The following is an 18,551-nucleotide window of genomic DNA, read 5'->3' on the forward strand; positions in this document are numbered from 1 at the left end:
GAAGCTATTTCCTAAAAATGTCGCATGCGTCTAGTTAATATAAATTAACGTAATAGCGGATGCCAACACATTCCTTGGGTAGGTTTTTTGGTAATTATACCTCTGTATAAAAATAGCACGTCACATATACTCCTACAATACATGAGTAATCTCCATACGTTCTCGGAAACAGATCTTAATTAGTAGCCAAACAAAGCCAGAAATCGAAAATTAAATAAGTTTTTTTTAAATCGTGTTCAGTATTACTGCTCAAAAAGTTTCCCGACCTGAATGAGGTCACGTAAATAAGCAATTTTTCAGTTGTCAATTATTGATCAATTCGAAGTTAGCATATTTTCGCGTGGATGTCATGTTATAGTTCTTATTTTTTTCTAACTAAGCTTGAAGAATTAGATTAAACAAAAAGAGAATTGATTTATTTTTGTGATAAAAAATATTTGAATTAAAAAGAGTGGTAATATGCGTTTTTACTCTTTTGGGGATTATATAAGAGCATTATTTTGATTTCGCTTCTATTTGTTTTCAGTTCAGTCATTTAAACATGTAATAGGGAGAAAGAAAACAAAGGCGTACGGGTTTTGTTTCGTACAAGTGGTCGGTTAAGTGTGCTATAGTTGGCCAAGTTTTTAGTTGTCGAGTGACTATAACGGGACGTGTTCACTGCGCAAAGGGTACTCCTTGCAAGTGGCCTGATTATTACATAGTCGAGAGCGTAGTTCTGTTTGAACATTACTTTGTTTGTTTTCTGGTGTATTTGGAGATAAGCCTTCAAACTAACTCCTAAACCTGGCGCTGTGTTGTTATCGCGAGTTCGCGTATTTATTCGCCACAATAGCAGCCTATGTTTGTTTATCGCTCATAAGTGATATTGCCCTTTAAATTACGCCAACATTGAATTGAAGTGGACATTTGAGTTTAAAATTTCAACTACGTTTATTATACGTCGCATTAGCCGAATTTTCTGTCGCAGTATTTATTTCCTGGACAGATAATAGCACGACACACGGAAATATTTTAGCTAAGAACATGTTATTAAATTTAAAATGCGGGCTCTTTGTCTGACATGTATGCGTGGTTAGGATTTCGTGATAGGTCTGAAGTTCTAGTTCTTTATCGGCCACGATTTCTTACAAATAAACGAAATAATCTTAACCAGCTTGCGCAAGTCAATTTATACACAAATACGCCGCAATTTGCGGTGCTAAATGCTAAGCCAATTAATCCCAAGTTTCTTTTTTTAAGGAGTTTAGTGGTTAAATGATATTGATTAATTGAATTATTAATAACAGCATGATGTTAAGGCCTGGCAAGCGGACACATGCATTAGCAAACTAGTCAAAGACAATGCTTTTTTCGTAGTCGAAACAAAACAAAAACAAGCAAGAAACAACATTAACGAGGGAGGAGTGTTTTCCCAAAAGACCAACGACCACGTAGCAAAGGCATGGACCCATCAGTAAAAGCCATGTCTAACTCCCTTGAGCCAGCGCGGAATAAATCAAAACAATCATCGACAACTGCTTTCAGTATCAGCACTGCCACTCAATTTGCATTCACTAATAACGACAACAACAACAACATTGCCGAGCGTAATTTGGAGACAGTCGGCCGCGCGCGCAGTGAATCTCCAATTATTGGCGAATGCGGTGAAGTCACTATTCCTGGCGAGCAGGAGTTTAATCAGCTCTACGATTCAGTGCGAAAGCAGTCGCTTCAAAACGGCGAAAAGAGAGAAAAAGAACTTTCTAGTTTCGTGAAGTCGTTTAGCAAGGTCGAAGCTCAAACCGATCAGACGACAGAAAATCATTACACTTTTGAAATAAATAAAACTTCGTCGAAGTATATGCAAATTGATGAAAAAAACAAATTGAAAACATCGCCTGGTGGGCACGTTACTTCGATTGCAATAATGCCCGATTACGTTTCAAGATTTGCCAAAGTTGACTCTCAGCCTCAAAACTCTACTAGCGAGGTCATTACCTTACAAAAGAAATTAAATATTACAGATGAAGCAAACAAAAGTGATTCTAGTCGCAGTACAGGGCGTAGACGTAGGGCGAGGGGCTCAACTACACCTAAGCGCGGCCCAGTGACCACTAAAGGCGACGGCGAGCGATCTCAAATCAAAATCTCGGCAAACTCAAAAACTATTAATTCGTGTGTACCTTCATACGTTAAACCCGTGTCAAAACCAAACAACATCGAACATGTTAACTATAGAACGCCACGTGATTCCCAGTTGACAACAACCGTTCCGAACAGACGGCATGCAAAACGAGGTTTTGTAAAAAGACAAGTGGCCAGAAGAGGTGAAAATCGTCTTTCCAGCAGCACGAGTGGTGATAGCAGCTCTAACGAATCTCCGCAACCCAAACCAAAAACAGAGAATAAATTACTAGAACGACTATCTTTTACTACCACCAAAAGTACTCATTACTCTTCAGAAAACGATCGGGACCCAAGCCCAAACACCAACGACCGTAAATCGCGTCGACAACGCCATAGGAATAGAAACAATCAACAGCAGCAACAGCGTTTTACACACACGCCCGACTACATAATGGCCAATCAATCAAGAAAAGTATCTGGGCCGATTCAAGCTTCCGCACTTATACAGGCTTTCGAACGCGACCTCTCTGTGGAGAGTGCCAACAACGTGCGCGAAAATAACTTGTCTGGTCAACCTGAACTCGAAAATCACACATCAAATCGAAAAAGTAAAGGGAAACAGGTGGCTATCGTTGACGACAAATATAATACACTTCCCGCTGATTTCCGTACTTCTAACGCACCACACATACCGCCCACCTTAGTCAATATCAATAGTAAAGAAAAGACCGATGTCAAGCAATCTCCGACAGTTTCACCACAAAACAAAATACGAAGTAACTCATATTCCGATGCCGATCAAATTCGTAATGAGTTAATGATTAGTTCTAAACAAACACCGCCCGTCTTGGAAGAAACCGAAACGAGAAAGCAGAGCGGGCAAAATATCGACGCAAATCAATTACAAGAAAAGAAACATTCGCGATCGAATTCTCTCAGTCAAACTAGTACGATCAGTTCGAATTCTCGTATTGACAGATATGGTAGCGCCTCGGGCCGTAAAGGATCATTGACCGACAAGTCGCCGTTATTGGTACCCCAATTCAAGTCAAAACCAGTCGGCAATTTGCGAAATTTTTTCAGTGCACAAGAAAATTCAAAGCGAGAGTTCGGACAGGTTTTTAGCAAGCCAAAAAAATCGGTAATTGAGCAGCAAGAGCACCAAAAACATCACGTTCAAACCGCTAATACGATTTCTACCGAAACAAAGAATAGCAGCCCTGTTGTTTACCACAACGCCATTGTAGAGCAGGTAATTGCAAGCAACACAAAACTTAAGGCCCGTAAAGTCAGCGAAGATTTTTGGCCTCGTGATGAAGCAACTGAGAAGTTATTAAGTCGTAATAGTTCGGGTAGCCTACAACCAGACGTGACACCTACGCAAAGATACGATGATCAGGTCGCAATGCCTGCCAATCCTACAACAGATACAATGAAAACATTAAATGAACAAGAAATATTATCTAGGTTAGGTCATTCAACTGACAACACTGCTTCTACAAACGATGCAAGTACAATGCCTCAAAATAATTTACCTATTGAAACAGAAAGAGCCAAACCAAATGAAACTGGTAGAAGGGAAAGTAATAAAAAGTCACCAAAAGTTGGATTTAATCGTGCTTTAAGTGTGGACAGTTCAGTTTCAAACAAAAACGAAAAGTTGATAAGCCAATGGAGTTTTCAAGATCCAGATGCGAAGTTAAAAGAATTTGACAGCAAAATCAGCAAAAATGTTGGATTTTCACCTGAAACAAATGCAGAAATAATGAAAATTGCAGAATCGGATTTAAATGAACTGACCAATTCTTTGCACGATATTGAAATAAATGGATCTCCACTATACACTGCAATTAAATTCAACTTAAAAAGTGATAAACAAACTGAAAGTATTACAAGTTTAGGACCCAAAAGTCCAAAGAGTTTAACCCATCCTCCCAATCAGACTTTACAAACAAAACCTTGTACCGGAACCAATAAAGCTTCAACAATTTCCACTTCGTCACGAAAAAGCAGTATTGTTTCACAATCAACTGCTCTGCCGCGTAAGACCAGCGTTAGCCAAAGTGAAATTGTTGGTTCTGAGGCAGGTGACATTGACGAAGGTTGTTTTATAGAGGAAGATGTTTTGCCCAAACCTTACACATTAGATCTAGGATTTGACCTTACTGGTAAAATGGACAATGACCTTGCAGCTGCAAATAACCGTCGCAGACGAAAATACTCAGCTGCAAGTGCACAATCAGACTCATGTAATACGGGTACAGAATCTAGTAGGTCGTTGAGTGACCCTATACCCCGAAATAAACCTATAAACAATGAACTGTCTGGTTCAATTGACAGCAATTTGTTAGGCGCCTTAAAAACAATAACGAACGTTGATACAGAAGATGACAATGCACAAATGGCAAATTCTGTCAGCGATTTATCAATGTACAGTGAAGGTGCATCAATACAAGGTGACTTTAATGACAATGTTCCAATTTCTGAACACAGTAACACAAAAGACAATGTTTTGTCTGTTGATTCAGAAGGCAAGTTTGCTAGCAAATTACCTAAAAAGAAATCGTTTAGTGACCCCAATGCAAATGCTGTTATAACAGCTGGCTTGATGGACAAAGGGATGTTAGAACTAGATAGCACAACTTTGTATAACTCATCAAGTGAACCAACTTTAATAGAACAATGTGACGAACTTGGCGAACTTAATCAATTTCGGAATTACCAATCAGCTCGTTTTAATGAAACCACTCATTCCAAACACAAGGATATTCTTACAACGGTTCCTTCTTCAATAGAGAATATGAGAAATATGTTAATGTCGCCGACAGTCGAAAAGAAAACCATATTATCGGCTGTTAAGAGCTTGCCACAAAGCAATGAGCAAAGTGGGCAAGATGTACCTGGTAACACATTTGAAAGTGAGGAGCAAAGATTTCGACAAATTTATGAAAGTATGAAAATGCCGATATCACACACACGCTCGAACAGTGCCCCTTCGAAAAACTCACTTACAGAGTCCCAGCTTCTCAATGAAGCAATGCAGCGTGAAAGAAGGTCAGGTATTGTGCAAGCTCCATCTTTATTGGACGTAATGATAGGGAACAGAAAGTCAGATAGCACTAATATGACTTCATTAAAGAAAATGTCCAATTCAGTCGACAGAATTCATTCAGCAACTTTACCTCGTGCTGCAGGCGGCCGAGAACTGGATTACAAAACCTTTATGAGTGAAAAAGATGACTTGGTGAGCAGCTTATTAGTTTAAATAACATAAACCTCCTTTTTTAGAATCTTTTTTAATTTGAAATATGCTAAAACAGATTTAGCCTACTTTAAAATATTTTTTGAACCTTTAAAAGCATTTTTATCATACATTAGATAAAGAATTTTTGTAAACAAACAAAGGGCTATTATCATCTAAAAATAGACATTCAACTAAGATTAATAAGTAGAATTCCTTTTAATCATTTTTAATTGTTTATTTACAGGATTTACGAAAACACGTTGTAAAAAATCTTTTAGAAACAGAGGAGTCATATGTAAATTCCTTACATACTCTATACGAGGTAGGATATCATTTTTATATGACTTTAAATTTACTTGTGTTATATTTAAAATGGTGTTAAAACATTTGTTTACATTTTGGTTAAGTCATTTTAAACGGTGACTCACTTTACAAAATTCTAGTCACATTCAGCATATTTTGAAAACTTTGTTATTTTAACATTTAATAATGAAGTCATAAAATGCCTTCATTATAACTCAAGTATTTACTCTAAAACATTTGAGTATACAACTTCATTATTTAAATGTTATTTCAGCGTAAGAAATGACCCCTTTGTTTGCTAATAAACTAAAGTTAATTATTACAAATGACTTGTCATTTATTGCATCTTATTAAAAAACTTTAATCTTTAAATGGCATTAATTGTTAAATTACATTTAAAAGTTTTATATCTGCTGCTGTAATGAATATGGTTTAGCAATATTACTTTAACACTACTATTTTTGACAAAACAGGCGTAAAGAAATGTTTTGCAATTTTAATTTCTAAAAAATCAATATTTGTAAGGCATTCATAAACTACATTATTAAAAAAAAAATTATAGCATTATCAACTCTAAAACAGTGCTCAAAAAATATTTTTATTAACTCACAATATTATTGATTATTTAATAACTAAGCTAATGCAAAACCTATTAAGGAATGTAAAGGGAAACATTTATTGAGAGTTTATGTTCAATATAGACCTACTTCAAACCATTAAAACTTCCTGAAAACCATGGAATATGCGAACCCAGGCTGGTTGATGAAATGTTTTTCCAAATTCCACAAATTCTGCAACATCATCAGAAGTTTTTCGAGAATGTTCAAGATTGTTTTGAAAATTGGGATTCTGATTATGTGAAAATTGGAGATGTATTTATGCAATCAGTAAGTTTCTTATTAAATTTTTAGTTTTTTGTTAGTATTTTAGGTTATGTTTAACAATAACATTTTAGTTACATGTTTGTGTTTTAAGTTCGTCAAATGCTACCCACACCAAAATTTTTAAACAAAAATTAACAAAAAATGATTTTTATACAGATAAAAACTGTTTTAAATATACACCTACAATATAAAAACATAGTGTTGTTGGTTGTTACAACATTTGTATTAATTAATGTATAAAACCCAAAACATATAATTTAACTTTTTATTCAGTTTAACAAAGACATGTTACTGGAATCTTACACAAGTTATATTAAGAATTATCTTAATGCCAGGGAAGCTGTTACTATTGCTATCCAAGCCAAAGTTGCCTTTAAGCTGTTTTTGGAGGTAACTTATTCCTATATTTGAAGTATTTTATAGATGCATCACATATAATTTGAAAATATTGATTTTTGTGCAGCTTAATTTGATGTGTACTATAAAAGATAGATTATTAGTCAAAAAATACAATTATAAATAAAAAAGGGTCTGTAATTTAAAATAGTGTATTGTTGTTAATTTTTTATTTATAATTCTAAAGCATTGTTATAACCTGTTAAAAATGTATTACAAAAATAAACAAGTGGAATATTTTTTGCCTAAAAAATGTTAATTTGCAAACTAAACAGAGAGAAAAGCACTCAGTAATTTTCTAAATTTGTTACATGTTGGTAAAGCTATATAAACACACATATCCATCCACCAAAATAATTAATAAATATTTTAAATATTTTTAGCAATGCCAAAGGGAGAATCGTGATAAGCAAGGATTGTCAGATCTAATGATTAAACCTGTTCAGAGAATTCCTCGATATGAACTAATCATTAAGGTAGGCTACTACTTAGTGCTTACTGTCACTTTTGTAGACTTAACTTAAGCAAACATTTCAATCTTGATTGACTGCTATTTTATTAGGGACCAGAGGATGATTAAAAATCAATTTTAATGGGCAGTTTTTATTTGCCATGTGTCAGAAATAAAATAACATGTCTGTGTATTTATTTTTTTTCTCATAATAAAGATAAACAATATAAATATTAAAAAACTGAGAAAACAAAACACTAATTAATTAAAATTTGTTTTTATTTCAAATAGCAATCATTCCATCCCTATATTTTGCTACAGTTAATTAAGTTTAAAAATATATGTAGTGCAAAAAGTTTCCGTGCTAATAACAAGTTTATTATAATCACTTAAACTTTGGATTTAAAGGAAAGTAATCTTGGTTAACCACTAATGAATTTGCCTGTCTGTTAATTTTAACCGATGATTGAAAATGATTATCGTTTATTAGGAAATTAAGCAAACTAATTTTATTTCGAGAATTTAAAAAATTAGTTTTTAAAAATTTTGACTATTTTTTTTCTTCAAAACAATAAAACGAATGATTTTTAAACCTATTTATCCATATACGATGTGGTTTTTTAATGCTGATTATTTAGCTCTATTTTTATTTGTATCGGTAAATTTTATGTTGAAATCACGCTATGACTAATGCCAAGTTGTTTTGTAAACCAAAAAATTTAATTACCAAACTTCAGCAACAAACCAGCGTTAATTTGTTTCAGGATTTGCTGAAACATACACCCGAAGATCACCCTGACTGTGAGAGTTTACGGATAGCACAGAGAGAAATACACGCCCTGTCTGTGCAAATGAACAAAGGTTCGTGTAAATTAAGGCGTGTGTATACTGTACAGTTTAAATAGGTACAGCCAGTCCTGTTGTTTACCGTTTGTTATTAATAGTTATGGAATGCTATTAGATTGTCACACCTGCTGTGTAGTGTTTAATTATTTAGGTGTAGTATAAATTTGATTAATTTTGAAACTGTTGTTTGAATTCTTTGACCTTTGTAATCATTTTTTATCAAACTTTAATATTTTTTTTAGCCAGTTGAATTTGCAATTTTGTTTATTGTTTGGTCTTCTAAAAAACATTTATTATCTATAGAAAGTGGTTACTTTTTTATATGATTTTAATTTCTATCCTAATTTATTTAATTGAATTTAAATTTTTTGAAATATGTGTAGTCTTTTTTATTATATTGGGATACCAAAATATATACTTTATTATATTATATTCATTTTAAAACCTTATATTTAAACATTTATAAAAAAATTATATCTTAAAATTACAAACAATTTAACACAGGAGAGAAAGAAGCAGATGCAGTCGAGCGTCACACTCGGTTGCTTCAAGAAATTGAGCAGATTATTGAAGGCTGTATTGAAGTAAATAAAATAATATACACTTGAAAACAAACACTTATCTTTTAAGCTAATTACTACTCCGTGTGTTTATTGCAGATTGGTGGTGTACCAAAACGCAGGTTCATACGTCAAGACATTTGCATTGAATTGGTAAGCAAAAAGAATTGTTTACTTCATCTATTTTATGTTACATAACATATTTTTGTGTTCAAATTTTTTTGTTTTTTTTTAAATTTTTTTTTAAAGATTTAAGTTTGCGCTTTACATAACTTTTTTTTGTGTTCAAATTTTTAGAAGTCTGGGAACAAAAAGGATCGTAGCTTATGGTTATTTAACGATATTCTTATGTGTACAACTGTTAAAAAAGGAAGAATGGGCTCTTTACGCAGAAGTTCTATGAATCTGTAAGTATTAATATAGGTGATATATGACTTCATTTTAAGTATATATACAGCGAAAGCATAAAGGATTGCAGAATTAGTTCTGTTTTTTTCTCACAGTATATATTTAATTTTACTTTGGTTGTTCTTAAAGCTCATATATAATTTATATGATAAAATTTGTGGTTTAAGTTTTAAATATTTTAGATCTTTGGGCTTATTTAATTAAGATAAGGCTTATATAAAACTATTCTAAATTAAATTAGTGTCATTTTAAATAGGATAGCACATAATAAAATGGGATTAAACCAAAATTTACTCTAAGTCTACCCAACTTTTTTTACAAAAAGCTAACTTTTAAAAGTATTTTTTATACCATGTCCATAAAACAATATAAACATAACATGTCCTTTAACTTTTTTTCATGATATTTAAAAACAATGTAAATTTAATTTGTTTACAGTTGGTCAATGACGTCAGATCGTGTAATGGTCGACTTCACAAGCAAATACAAATTCCTTTGGAAGTTTCCCCTTGAAGATGTTGAACTTAAAAGTAAGATTAATTCATGCCTTTTAAACTCATAAAATCGCTCTCTTAAAAAAGTTAATATTTACTGCTTTTGTTTGTATAGGCTTAATGTAGCCGATACTTGGCAGAAAAAAGTTAATAATGTCATTACTCGTTTTTTTTAATTAATGATATTTTTGTAAATCCTTACTCAAATTTGTTTCCTATTTGGCTGCTAATTGGTTTTTAATTGGATTTGTTTTTAATTTTAGGCTCTAGTGGAATTAACAGACAAAAACAAATCCAACAGCTTCAAAATGACCAAAATACTATTCTGCAAATTGAAAAACTCGCAGTGGACATAAGCTGTAATCATTCTGTGAGTGTTTTATTTTTTACTAGTTATATGGTTAAGGACTTTAAATTAGTATTAAAATCTTTCCAACCTTTGCCACACTTTTTAAGGATTTTAAAAGAATGTATTTTTTTCAATATTGTCAAACATAAATTAAGGTTACCAACATCAAACCTTTTAAATCGCCAAATTTTTGCTTTGATCATCTTCAAACTATTTCCATGTGACGGTTGACCTTACTAGACACTGTGGCGTGTGTATTTTGTCCAATGTCTCTGCTTGTTTAGTTGTTTGTTCAATTTTGATCGACATTCGATGTAATTGTTTTTAGTTACTTGATGAGGCAGTAAAAGATCTCCTAATACAAACAAAACAGAAGCTGACGGAAAAACAACAAACACCATTTCATGGTTTAATGTTGCCTGGCCGCCTCGAAATTGGAATATCAACTCCGTAAGAAAAGCTCAAAAAAGTTTTAAATTTTTTGTAGTTTAACAGAGTTGGACTAAATATTAATTTAAAAACTGTTCCTTTGCTATGATTTTTAGCAGCATTTTAGTCACTTTAAACTTAAATCAAGCACAATTTGCCTTTAGTAATGTTAATTAAGCAACAAAAAAATAAACTGCCAAAAAAAAGAAAAAATACCAAATAATTAAAAACATAAAATAAAAACAAAATTTACGAAACAAAACAAATTGTCCTTGAATGTCCCTTTCTCCTCGAAAACAATTTTTAATTAAATTTTTATTTTTTAAGTGATGGAATGAAGATGTTCCAGTTTGAGTTTTCAAGTGAAGATATTAAATCTCAATTTGAACTTCTCTTCTCAAGTGCAAAGAAAAACTTCAGTAAGTCTTCGATTTTAATATAAAACTCAACAAACCATTTACTAAAACATTATAACAAAACTTTGTAATACCTGTTATTAGTTTTTTACTTTAGTTTATTTTTAACATCCTAAATTCAAGTTTCAATTTTTTTTTTAAATCAATTTTTTTATTTTTTTAAGCGTCACAAAAAGGAAGGTGGGATCCCTCTTTTATGAAGGCAATCCCCATTAGTAAAACCCGAAATGGGATGCAATTCTCATGTGCAACATCTAATATAAACACCTCACCTGGTACAAGGGAAGTGTGGGTGTGTAACACTGATGGTTATGTTGGCCAGGTGAGAAAATTAAAGTTTTAAGTTTACTTTTATTTGATCAGACAAATTATTTTATTTGGCATGGTCCTACTAACTAAATTATAAGCAATGTATTGCATATTATTTGTGCACTGTGGCAGTGCTTAAAAAACTGTATTAATTCTTTATCAGAAATTCTTCTTTTTATGTTGTGGTTACCTATACTTTAATGTGTTGTTGTTTTTTCAGGTTTGCGTATTAACCCTTGAGCCAGAACCAGTTCAATCCCAATGTATTACAGTTTGTAACTCAAAAATATGCTGCATAGCACAGGTAAATTTAGTTGTCAATTTTTTTTTAATTTTAAATTTACAACCAAGTAAGTTATTTGATCTGCTCTGACATTGAGTGGGATTTAATTATTTATGGTAAGGTTAAAAACAGAAAAATATATCTTCATATTGACATTTTAATCAAAATTGTATAAACCTTTTTAGGTGCCTGTCCTGTAGGCCTTATTTAAGGTGTTATAACATAGTTGCAACTTGCAGCTAATATTTGCCTATAATAATTTACCTGCAGACCACAAACAGCACTTTTTTATTTTAAAAGCCATTTAATAATAAATTAATATATATATAATTATGTATTGTCCATCAAGTTTTATTATATAAGGACAATTGAGAAATATTGTTTAGGTACCAACTTGGGATCACAAGTATGTTCCTCGCGAAAAAATGGTGAACATGTTTTCTGATGCTCCCATCTCTCGATTAAGTGAAAATATCAGAAAATCTTCAACTAACAGTAACCCAGCACACCGAATTATTCCATTTGATGACCCGTAAGTTCAACTTTATATAATTTATTTTTAACAAGTTAGTTTTATATATAAATAAAATATTGTCTATAAAGCCTATTTATGCTTTTATAAAAAAATCAATAGCGTAGAATAACGTGTGTTTATTTTAAGTTTAACATTTTTTACATCAAAATTCGATATTTAAACTGGTTTTGCATGTGACAAAAACTTACTTTTATATATTAATCATCATTTAAATTAACAATACAAAATTACTGTGTGTTACAAAACCAAAAACTTATTGATATTTAATAATAGTAAACCTCAAAAGGCTCGCACAAATTTATTTTTATATTAAATGTCCTTGTTTTGTATATATGAGTAATCAATTTCAAATATATTATTTTTATAATTTATTAGTCATGAATTTTTATTGTATTATAACAGTGATGATTCTGATGAAGATAACACAAGTCCAAGCAGTACAATTAGTAGTTACAGCCCTTATAGAAGCCCATATAGCACAAACAACAGCACATATAACTACGGTATGTACTTGTTTACTTTTTAAAAAATTAAATTCCTAACAGTTTGTTGTTCAACTCTTTTATAAAAAAGGCATTTAAATTAACGAATTGGTTTTCTGTATTACTTGTGGGTAGTGGTAGTGATGTAGCATTGGAAATTCCAATCGGTGGATTGCATTTTTTTTATATAAACTAGTATTGTGTATTTTTGCAACCAAACTTTCAGGTGAAAATGAGCTTTCCTCTATTAAAGAAAATACCTGGGGAATAGGCTCAGGTAAACGCATGGTTTTCTGCCAGAATCTTATTATTTTTTCAACAGATTGCAAACTTCTTTCTGTGTGTTTACTGATTTCTTGGTTTTTGTTTTGCACTCATTTTATTTACAGACTGATTTTTATTTGGTTGCATTTTAAATACTAGAAACAAGTGTGTTCAGGACTAAGGGATTTAATACTATGCAGTAGTAGAGTTTTATGGACTAAAAACAATTGAATAACATTTTGACCAGCAGATTTATAAAAATTTACACCTTCTTGCATGGAACTGTTTCATTACAGACACATTAGAATTTTGTTTTTGTACTAGTGACTATCAATATTAACTTGGTAATTTTAAGTAGGTTTTTAAGTCAATATCTGTTTGGTAAAAACTGTAGAAATAATGTTAACTAACTAAATTAATTTTGAGTGACGACTCTGAAAAAAACTGTTTGAAATTAATAGTTTCATTTTTTAAAATAAATAACAAAAAAAGCATGACAGTGTGTGGCGACTACTTATTTATTATTACTTTGGTTTCATTGCTGTTATTATTTGCCTGCCATTTTTTCCTAAATCTTCATTAATAATCTATTCGTTTCGATGAAATAATCTTATCCCAAACAACTCTAAACCTTAGATGAGGAAATATTTGTCCCCGTAATGAGCCCGTTAATGACGAGCCCCTTTCTTAATCGCCGCTTTGGATTTCAAAACTCTACCGGCCTGTCTAAAAATGGTGCTGGTAGCTCTGATTCCTTGTCTGGTGAGTAAAAAACTCGAAATATCCTCATCTTTACTTCTTGAAAAAAAATTTTGTTGGCATAATTATTGTACCAAGCTTTAGAAAATTAAAAAAAAATGATTTTTATTTTTTGCGAAATTTTGTATTTCTAATAATACTTTACTGTTGTAGTCTTGGTGCTTACAATATTCTTTCTATTTATCATATTCTGTGGTGGTAGCGTTTGTTTAGCTTACATTTAAAAACTCTGTTACCTTCTGTTAAGATTTCTAAATCGTATGCATTTAAATTTTTTAAACACATGAAATAAAATGGACCAAATTGGCAATTTTAGGAACAACAATAAAACGTATAATATCAGAACTGTGAATCAAAATTTTATGTTCAATGCGTAACCTAATTTACCTTTTTTTATAAATGTTTAAATGTAAAAATTGCTGTTACAAAATCCTAGATATTTCTAACTCCACTGGAGGAGATGGAAGTTTTGTCGGAGAACATCACGGATCAGTTCCTGCAAACTCTTTTATGCAAGCTCTTATGGGAAGCGGAGCATGGAAGAAGGACAGTGACGGATCAACTCTTCATGGAAGCCTGGAAGATCTGCTCGCCATCGGAAACGGGGAAGTAAATAGAAGCAGTGCTCCAGCAAATCAGGGAGGAGGGAATAAAGCAGAAGGGGAGGAGCCAAAATTATCCAATCACGCTGGGAGTAAGATGTTAGCGAATAATGGGTCGATGTGGTTAGGAACTGAAGATGGAAAGTAAGATTTAAATATAATTTTATTCTTAAAACTAGATTTTTTAAATATTTTAATCTTATTAGGACATTGTTATTGTGTTGGGAGAATTACATTTTTAAGACAAATAATTTATTTTTGGAGTTAACAACTAAGAGAAGTGTTCTTTTTAATAATTGTTTATTAAATAATTGAAGTTCACCTACTTGTCCACTTATCTTTTTTACGCTAAAAATAAATTTGTGATTTTTCTATTACAGGGTTATGGTGTATTCCACTATAGAGTCAATACGTGGAAGTAAGCACTGTGTACAACTTAACCATGCTGCTTCAATACAATGCATTGTACATCATAATGGCCAGGTTAATATTTTTTTCAGAGATTTTTTTTTTTTATAAAATAGACCAAAATAGTTTAATTTATAAATTTTTTTGTAATAATTACTGATTAAAAACAAATAAATAAAACATTTTATGTTTTAATTTGATTTTTACTAATAAATTTAAAAAAAATAGTTTATTATTTTTTATTAAAATAAGATTACTTTTTAATAATTTTAAATTTGTTTTTTAGAATATTTTTTAATTTGTTTTTAGGTTTTTGTTGCATTAAGCAACAGTAATTTGGTGATATATTCAAGAGATAGGGAGACAGGGCATTGGGATTTTGATAACAAGAAAACTATTTCATTAGGTAAAAAAATCAATATTATATTACAGTCCTCAGAATTCATTTTTTAGATTTTTTATTTAAGTATATCAATAACATTGAATTTTAACAAAAATTTTGTTTTTATAGTAAATGTAATTTCAAAACCAAGTTAATTTTTTTTTTTGGTAAAAAAATGAAAGTAATTTAGTTTAAGACATGTAATACCTTATCACGTATAATATTATTTTAATGTTTTTATTAAATAGAATTTTATTTACAAACGTGCAAGTAATAAGTAAATTTAATTTAGTTATGTTACCAAAAAAAATATATGAAAATATTCAACTTATACATTTATGAACCCTTTTATCTTTTTTGTATCAGCTATCAAAGTGATATGTTTTTGTATTGCGATGAATAGTGTGACTTTGGTGCGGCTTGAACTCAAAACTTTTCGGCTTGGACAGTTTTAACTATTTGACCAATTTTGTTTAATCATTTTACTTTATAAAATTCTAATATATTTTTTTTCCACTAGCCACAGGTAATTCTCCCCACCCAATCAGTAGAATGGTTGTAGTGTCGGATAAAGAACTCTGGTGTGGTTGTCAGAATCAAATTATTATATTAGACCTAAAAACCCATCTTAGAACGTCGTCGTTTTTTGTCAGCCAAGATGCTAAACGACAGGTAAAAATCATATAACAACTTTTTTTATTAGGCATATCATGCTTACATGCATAATAAACAATAGCAATAGAGAAAAAATGAAAAAAAATTATGGATTAAATTTAAAAAGATTTACTGCTATATTATTGAATACCTATTCCAAAAACAATATTAAATTGGCAATAAAGGTTTTATTAACCCTTTATTGTTCTAATTTCCCACTGAAAAATGACTTTCAACTAAAATTGGTTAACCTTAATTTTAAAATGTGTTGTTTTAAAGTTTTGGTTTTGAAAAAATATACATATTATTAAATAGTGTTTGGTAACATAGGGGATACTGTTTAAAATAAAAACAAATTTTTACTTAAAGCTATTATTACTTTATCGACAATATCTTATTTATATTAATTCTTTTAAAGTTATATTTATTCCCTTTTTACTATTTTTCCAGGTATACTGTATGGTCTGCAGTGGTTTTGGGGTCTGGGTAGCATTGGACAGAAGAGCACAAATTAAGCTTTACCACTCCGTAACTCACGACCTCTTAACCGACATCGACGTTTCGCATTCAGTCAGCAAAATGCTAGCAAGTGAGTATACAGCTTTGCTATAGATAAACATTGTGGTTATTGGTAAAGTTATTTTTGGTATATTTTAAACAAGCGAGTGTTGATTTTGGCTGTAGTGTGGTTACACTTTTTAAACAAGGACTTTGTAAATTGCGCGTGATTTATGTTGGGCTAGTGTTGCAAAATTTGTTAACAGTTAACGCCGAAGTAATTGTTGTTCGAATTACTTTTCTAGTAAGTGGTTTCATTTAATGCCTTTAAACGCAAACTTAAAACTTAAATTTAACCTACAATAGAAAATCGTTTTACATGTTAAAAATTTATTTTAATTAAATTTAACGACTATCCATTTAAAAATTAAGTATTTTAAGTTTACAATTTTTTTGGTCCTATAAAATTTTATTTATTTAAACGCTATAGGCTCCGATGCTATTATCCGACAACACAAGGCTGCATGTCTACGTATAACCTCCTTGCTTGTATGCAAAGAACTATTGTGGGTGGGAACCAGTGCTGGAGTGGTATTAAGTATGGCCATACAAAACATTACAGCCACGACTACATCGTTACCACTTCCTATGATGCCACAAGGACTAGCATACGGACATACAGGTCACGTGAGGTTTCTGACTTCGGTTGAAATTGTCGAAAAGGAAACTGCACCGAATAGAGGTAAGGGTCCTTTATTTGAAGGGGTTTTAATTGGTCGAAACAATAATTTATAAAATTTTGTACAGCTGCAATTTTGAAATTTTTTTTCTTCTTTTTTATTTTAAATTTTTTTTGTAGTACGTCGGTCGTCGTCAGCAAAACGAAGATCGAGTTCTAATTCAGCGATTTCACCACAGCGAACAACTACTATGGTTATAAGCGGGGGCGACGGGTAAAAATTAATTATTTTATTTTCGGCTTCAATATTTATACCACTAAAAAGCGAGTACTACTTTAATGCATTTTTGACAGGTACTCTTTAGTAAAAGTACCTCCCCATCACCCTAATTTTAATTACCATCTGTAATCAGGAAAAAAAACTTCATTTTTTTCCTAAAAACATTGGTCTGGTGGTAATACAAAACGAAACGTAAAAAAGGGCGAAAAATAAATTATTTTCTCTAAATTGATTCACTAATACTGAGAATGAATTTGTTTGTTTAGATATGAAGATTTCCGAATGAACTCCGCCAGTGATATAGCTGGTAGGGAGGATTCGACAAACCATCTGCTAATGTGGAGAGTCTAATTCGATACACAAATAATGTGTTACCACATATTAGGTAGGTTAAAAAATTACTTAAAAATTATATTATATTTTTGTATATTTTTAGAAATTGTTTGTTTATTTTTTATACTATATTTTTGTATATTTTTTAGCAATTGTTTGTTCATATTTTTAGCAACTGTTTGTTTATTTTAGGCAGGGCCCAACAGTTAAAAAACTCGAAGCTGGAAAGTCACGTGACGTGGAGAATAACACTAACACACAGGCACCCGTGTTTGCCTTCCAATAATCGAAATTAAAATTTATTTTCGAGAAATTTCGGTCGATAGGACGATTTTGCACTTTATCAACTTGACGCGAATGACGTCACGACGTTTGCAATTGATTTTACAAAATCACGCGATATTACAAAATCACGCGATATTACAAAGGCCAGTATTTCACTGTCTTTGTTACTATAAAAATACAACTTTTTAACTGCCATGGATTAATTTGGAGACACATTCCTGACCCAATCATATTCATAAGGTTTCTTCAAAAAACAGACCATTCATATATTTAAGGCAATTATTTTTATTATAGCGTGATCACATATTACTTATACCCGTTTACGCTTTAGCGTTTAAACGGAATTAAATCGTGTTTTTCTGTTATCAGTATTTTTCTTACTTGTAAATGTCACGTTAAAAGGTACAGGACAAAGTTGCGAATAATTATTACTACACTGCTTTCATTATTTTACTCTTTTCTTCCAGGCATGGTTTAAAATTGATTGTTTGTTTCAAATGCGATTGTTTCTTATCTTTTTACACCATTGCATCGTTTTCAATCTCCAAACCATTTTTGAAAATACAAAAAACTACCTTTATACTTACTAGTTAATAGCTAGCCCTACCGTCGGCATTTTAATTGGTGTAATATGATCGCTACCCTCGACTAATATTTGCTCATAAAAGGCAATTTTTATAGGCTTTTAAATTGAATGCATATTGTTCACTTAGCCTTGTTATATATAGATTACGCAAGTTGTTGTAGGCCCAATGTTTTTTTGCTGACCTTAGAGATATATAGTTATTGAACATTTAAAAACAAAACAACTTTGGAAATTTTGTGACGTAATTTGTTGAATGTTCGGCAAACGCTCGAGGCCGAACCTTGATTGACTTGCGTTTTTGAGGCTAAATTTCGATGTAGTAC

The 18,551-nt window shown here is 31.4% G+C and overlaps 1 protein-coding gene across 4 annotated transcripts; it reads left to right on the top strand.

The window, feature by feature from the left end:
• The first annotated feature begins 1,247 nt into the window (after positions 1-1,247).
• Positions 1,248-18,222, top strand: LOC145763795 (rho guanine nucleotide exchange factor 17-like). 4 transcript variants are annotated; one of them, XM_082575316.1, is made up of 28 exons: positions 1,248-5,353; positions 5,598-5,675; positions 6,358-6,543; positions 6,814-6,930; positions 7,320-7,412; positions 8,152-8,248; positions 8,738-8,817; positions 8,893-8,946; positions 9,091-9,200; positions 9,640-9,731; positions 9,959-10,065; positions 10,373-10,494; positions 10,801-10,892; positions 11,054-11,211; positions 11,419-11,502; positions 11,868-12,013; positions 12,419-12,519; positions 12,725-12,775; positions 13,399-13,524; positions 13,958-14,267; positions 14,504-14,606; positions 14,841-14,937; positions 15,434-15,585; positions 16,018-16,156; positions 16,556-16,807; positions 16,925-17,018; positions 17,291-17,409; positions 17,550-18,222. In XM_082575316.1, exons 1-27 carry the CDS (start codon positions 1,445-1,447, stop codon positions 17,373-17,375), a joined length of 7,035 nt encoding a protein of 2,344 aa, XP_082431442.1. In that variant the 5' UTR covers positions 1,248-1,444; the 3' UTR covers positions 17,376-17,409; positions 17,550-18,222. The 4 variants fall into 4 exon arrangements, with proteins under 4 accessions (XP_082431442.1, XP_082431443.1, XP_082431444.1 ...); XM_082575317.1 differs by having other exon boundaries at positions 15,440-15,585; positions 16,556-16,813; XM_082575318.1 differs by lacking the exon at positions 13,399-13,524.
• The last annotated feature ends 329 nt before the right edge of the window (positions 18,223-18,551 follow it).

Source organism: Corella eumyota, chromosome 1, assembly GCF_963082875.1.
Source record: "Corella eumyota chromosome 1, kaCorEumy4.1, whole genome shotgun sequence".
NCBI lineage: Eukaryota > Metazoa > Chordata > Ascidiacea > Phlebobranchia > Corellidae > Corella > Corella eumyota.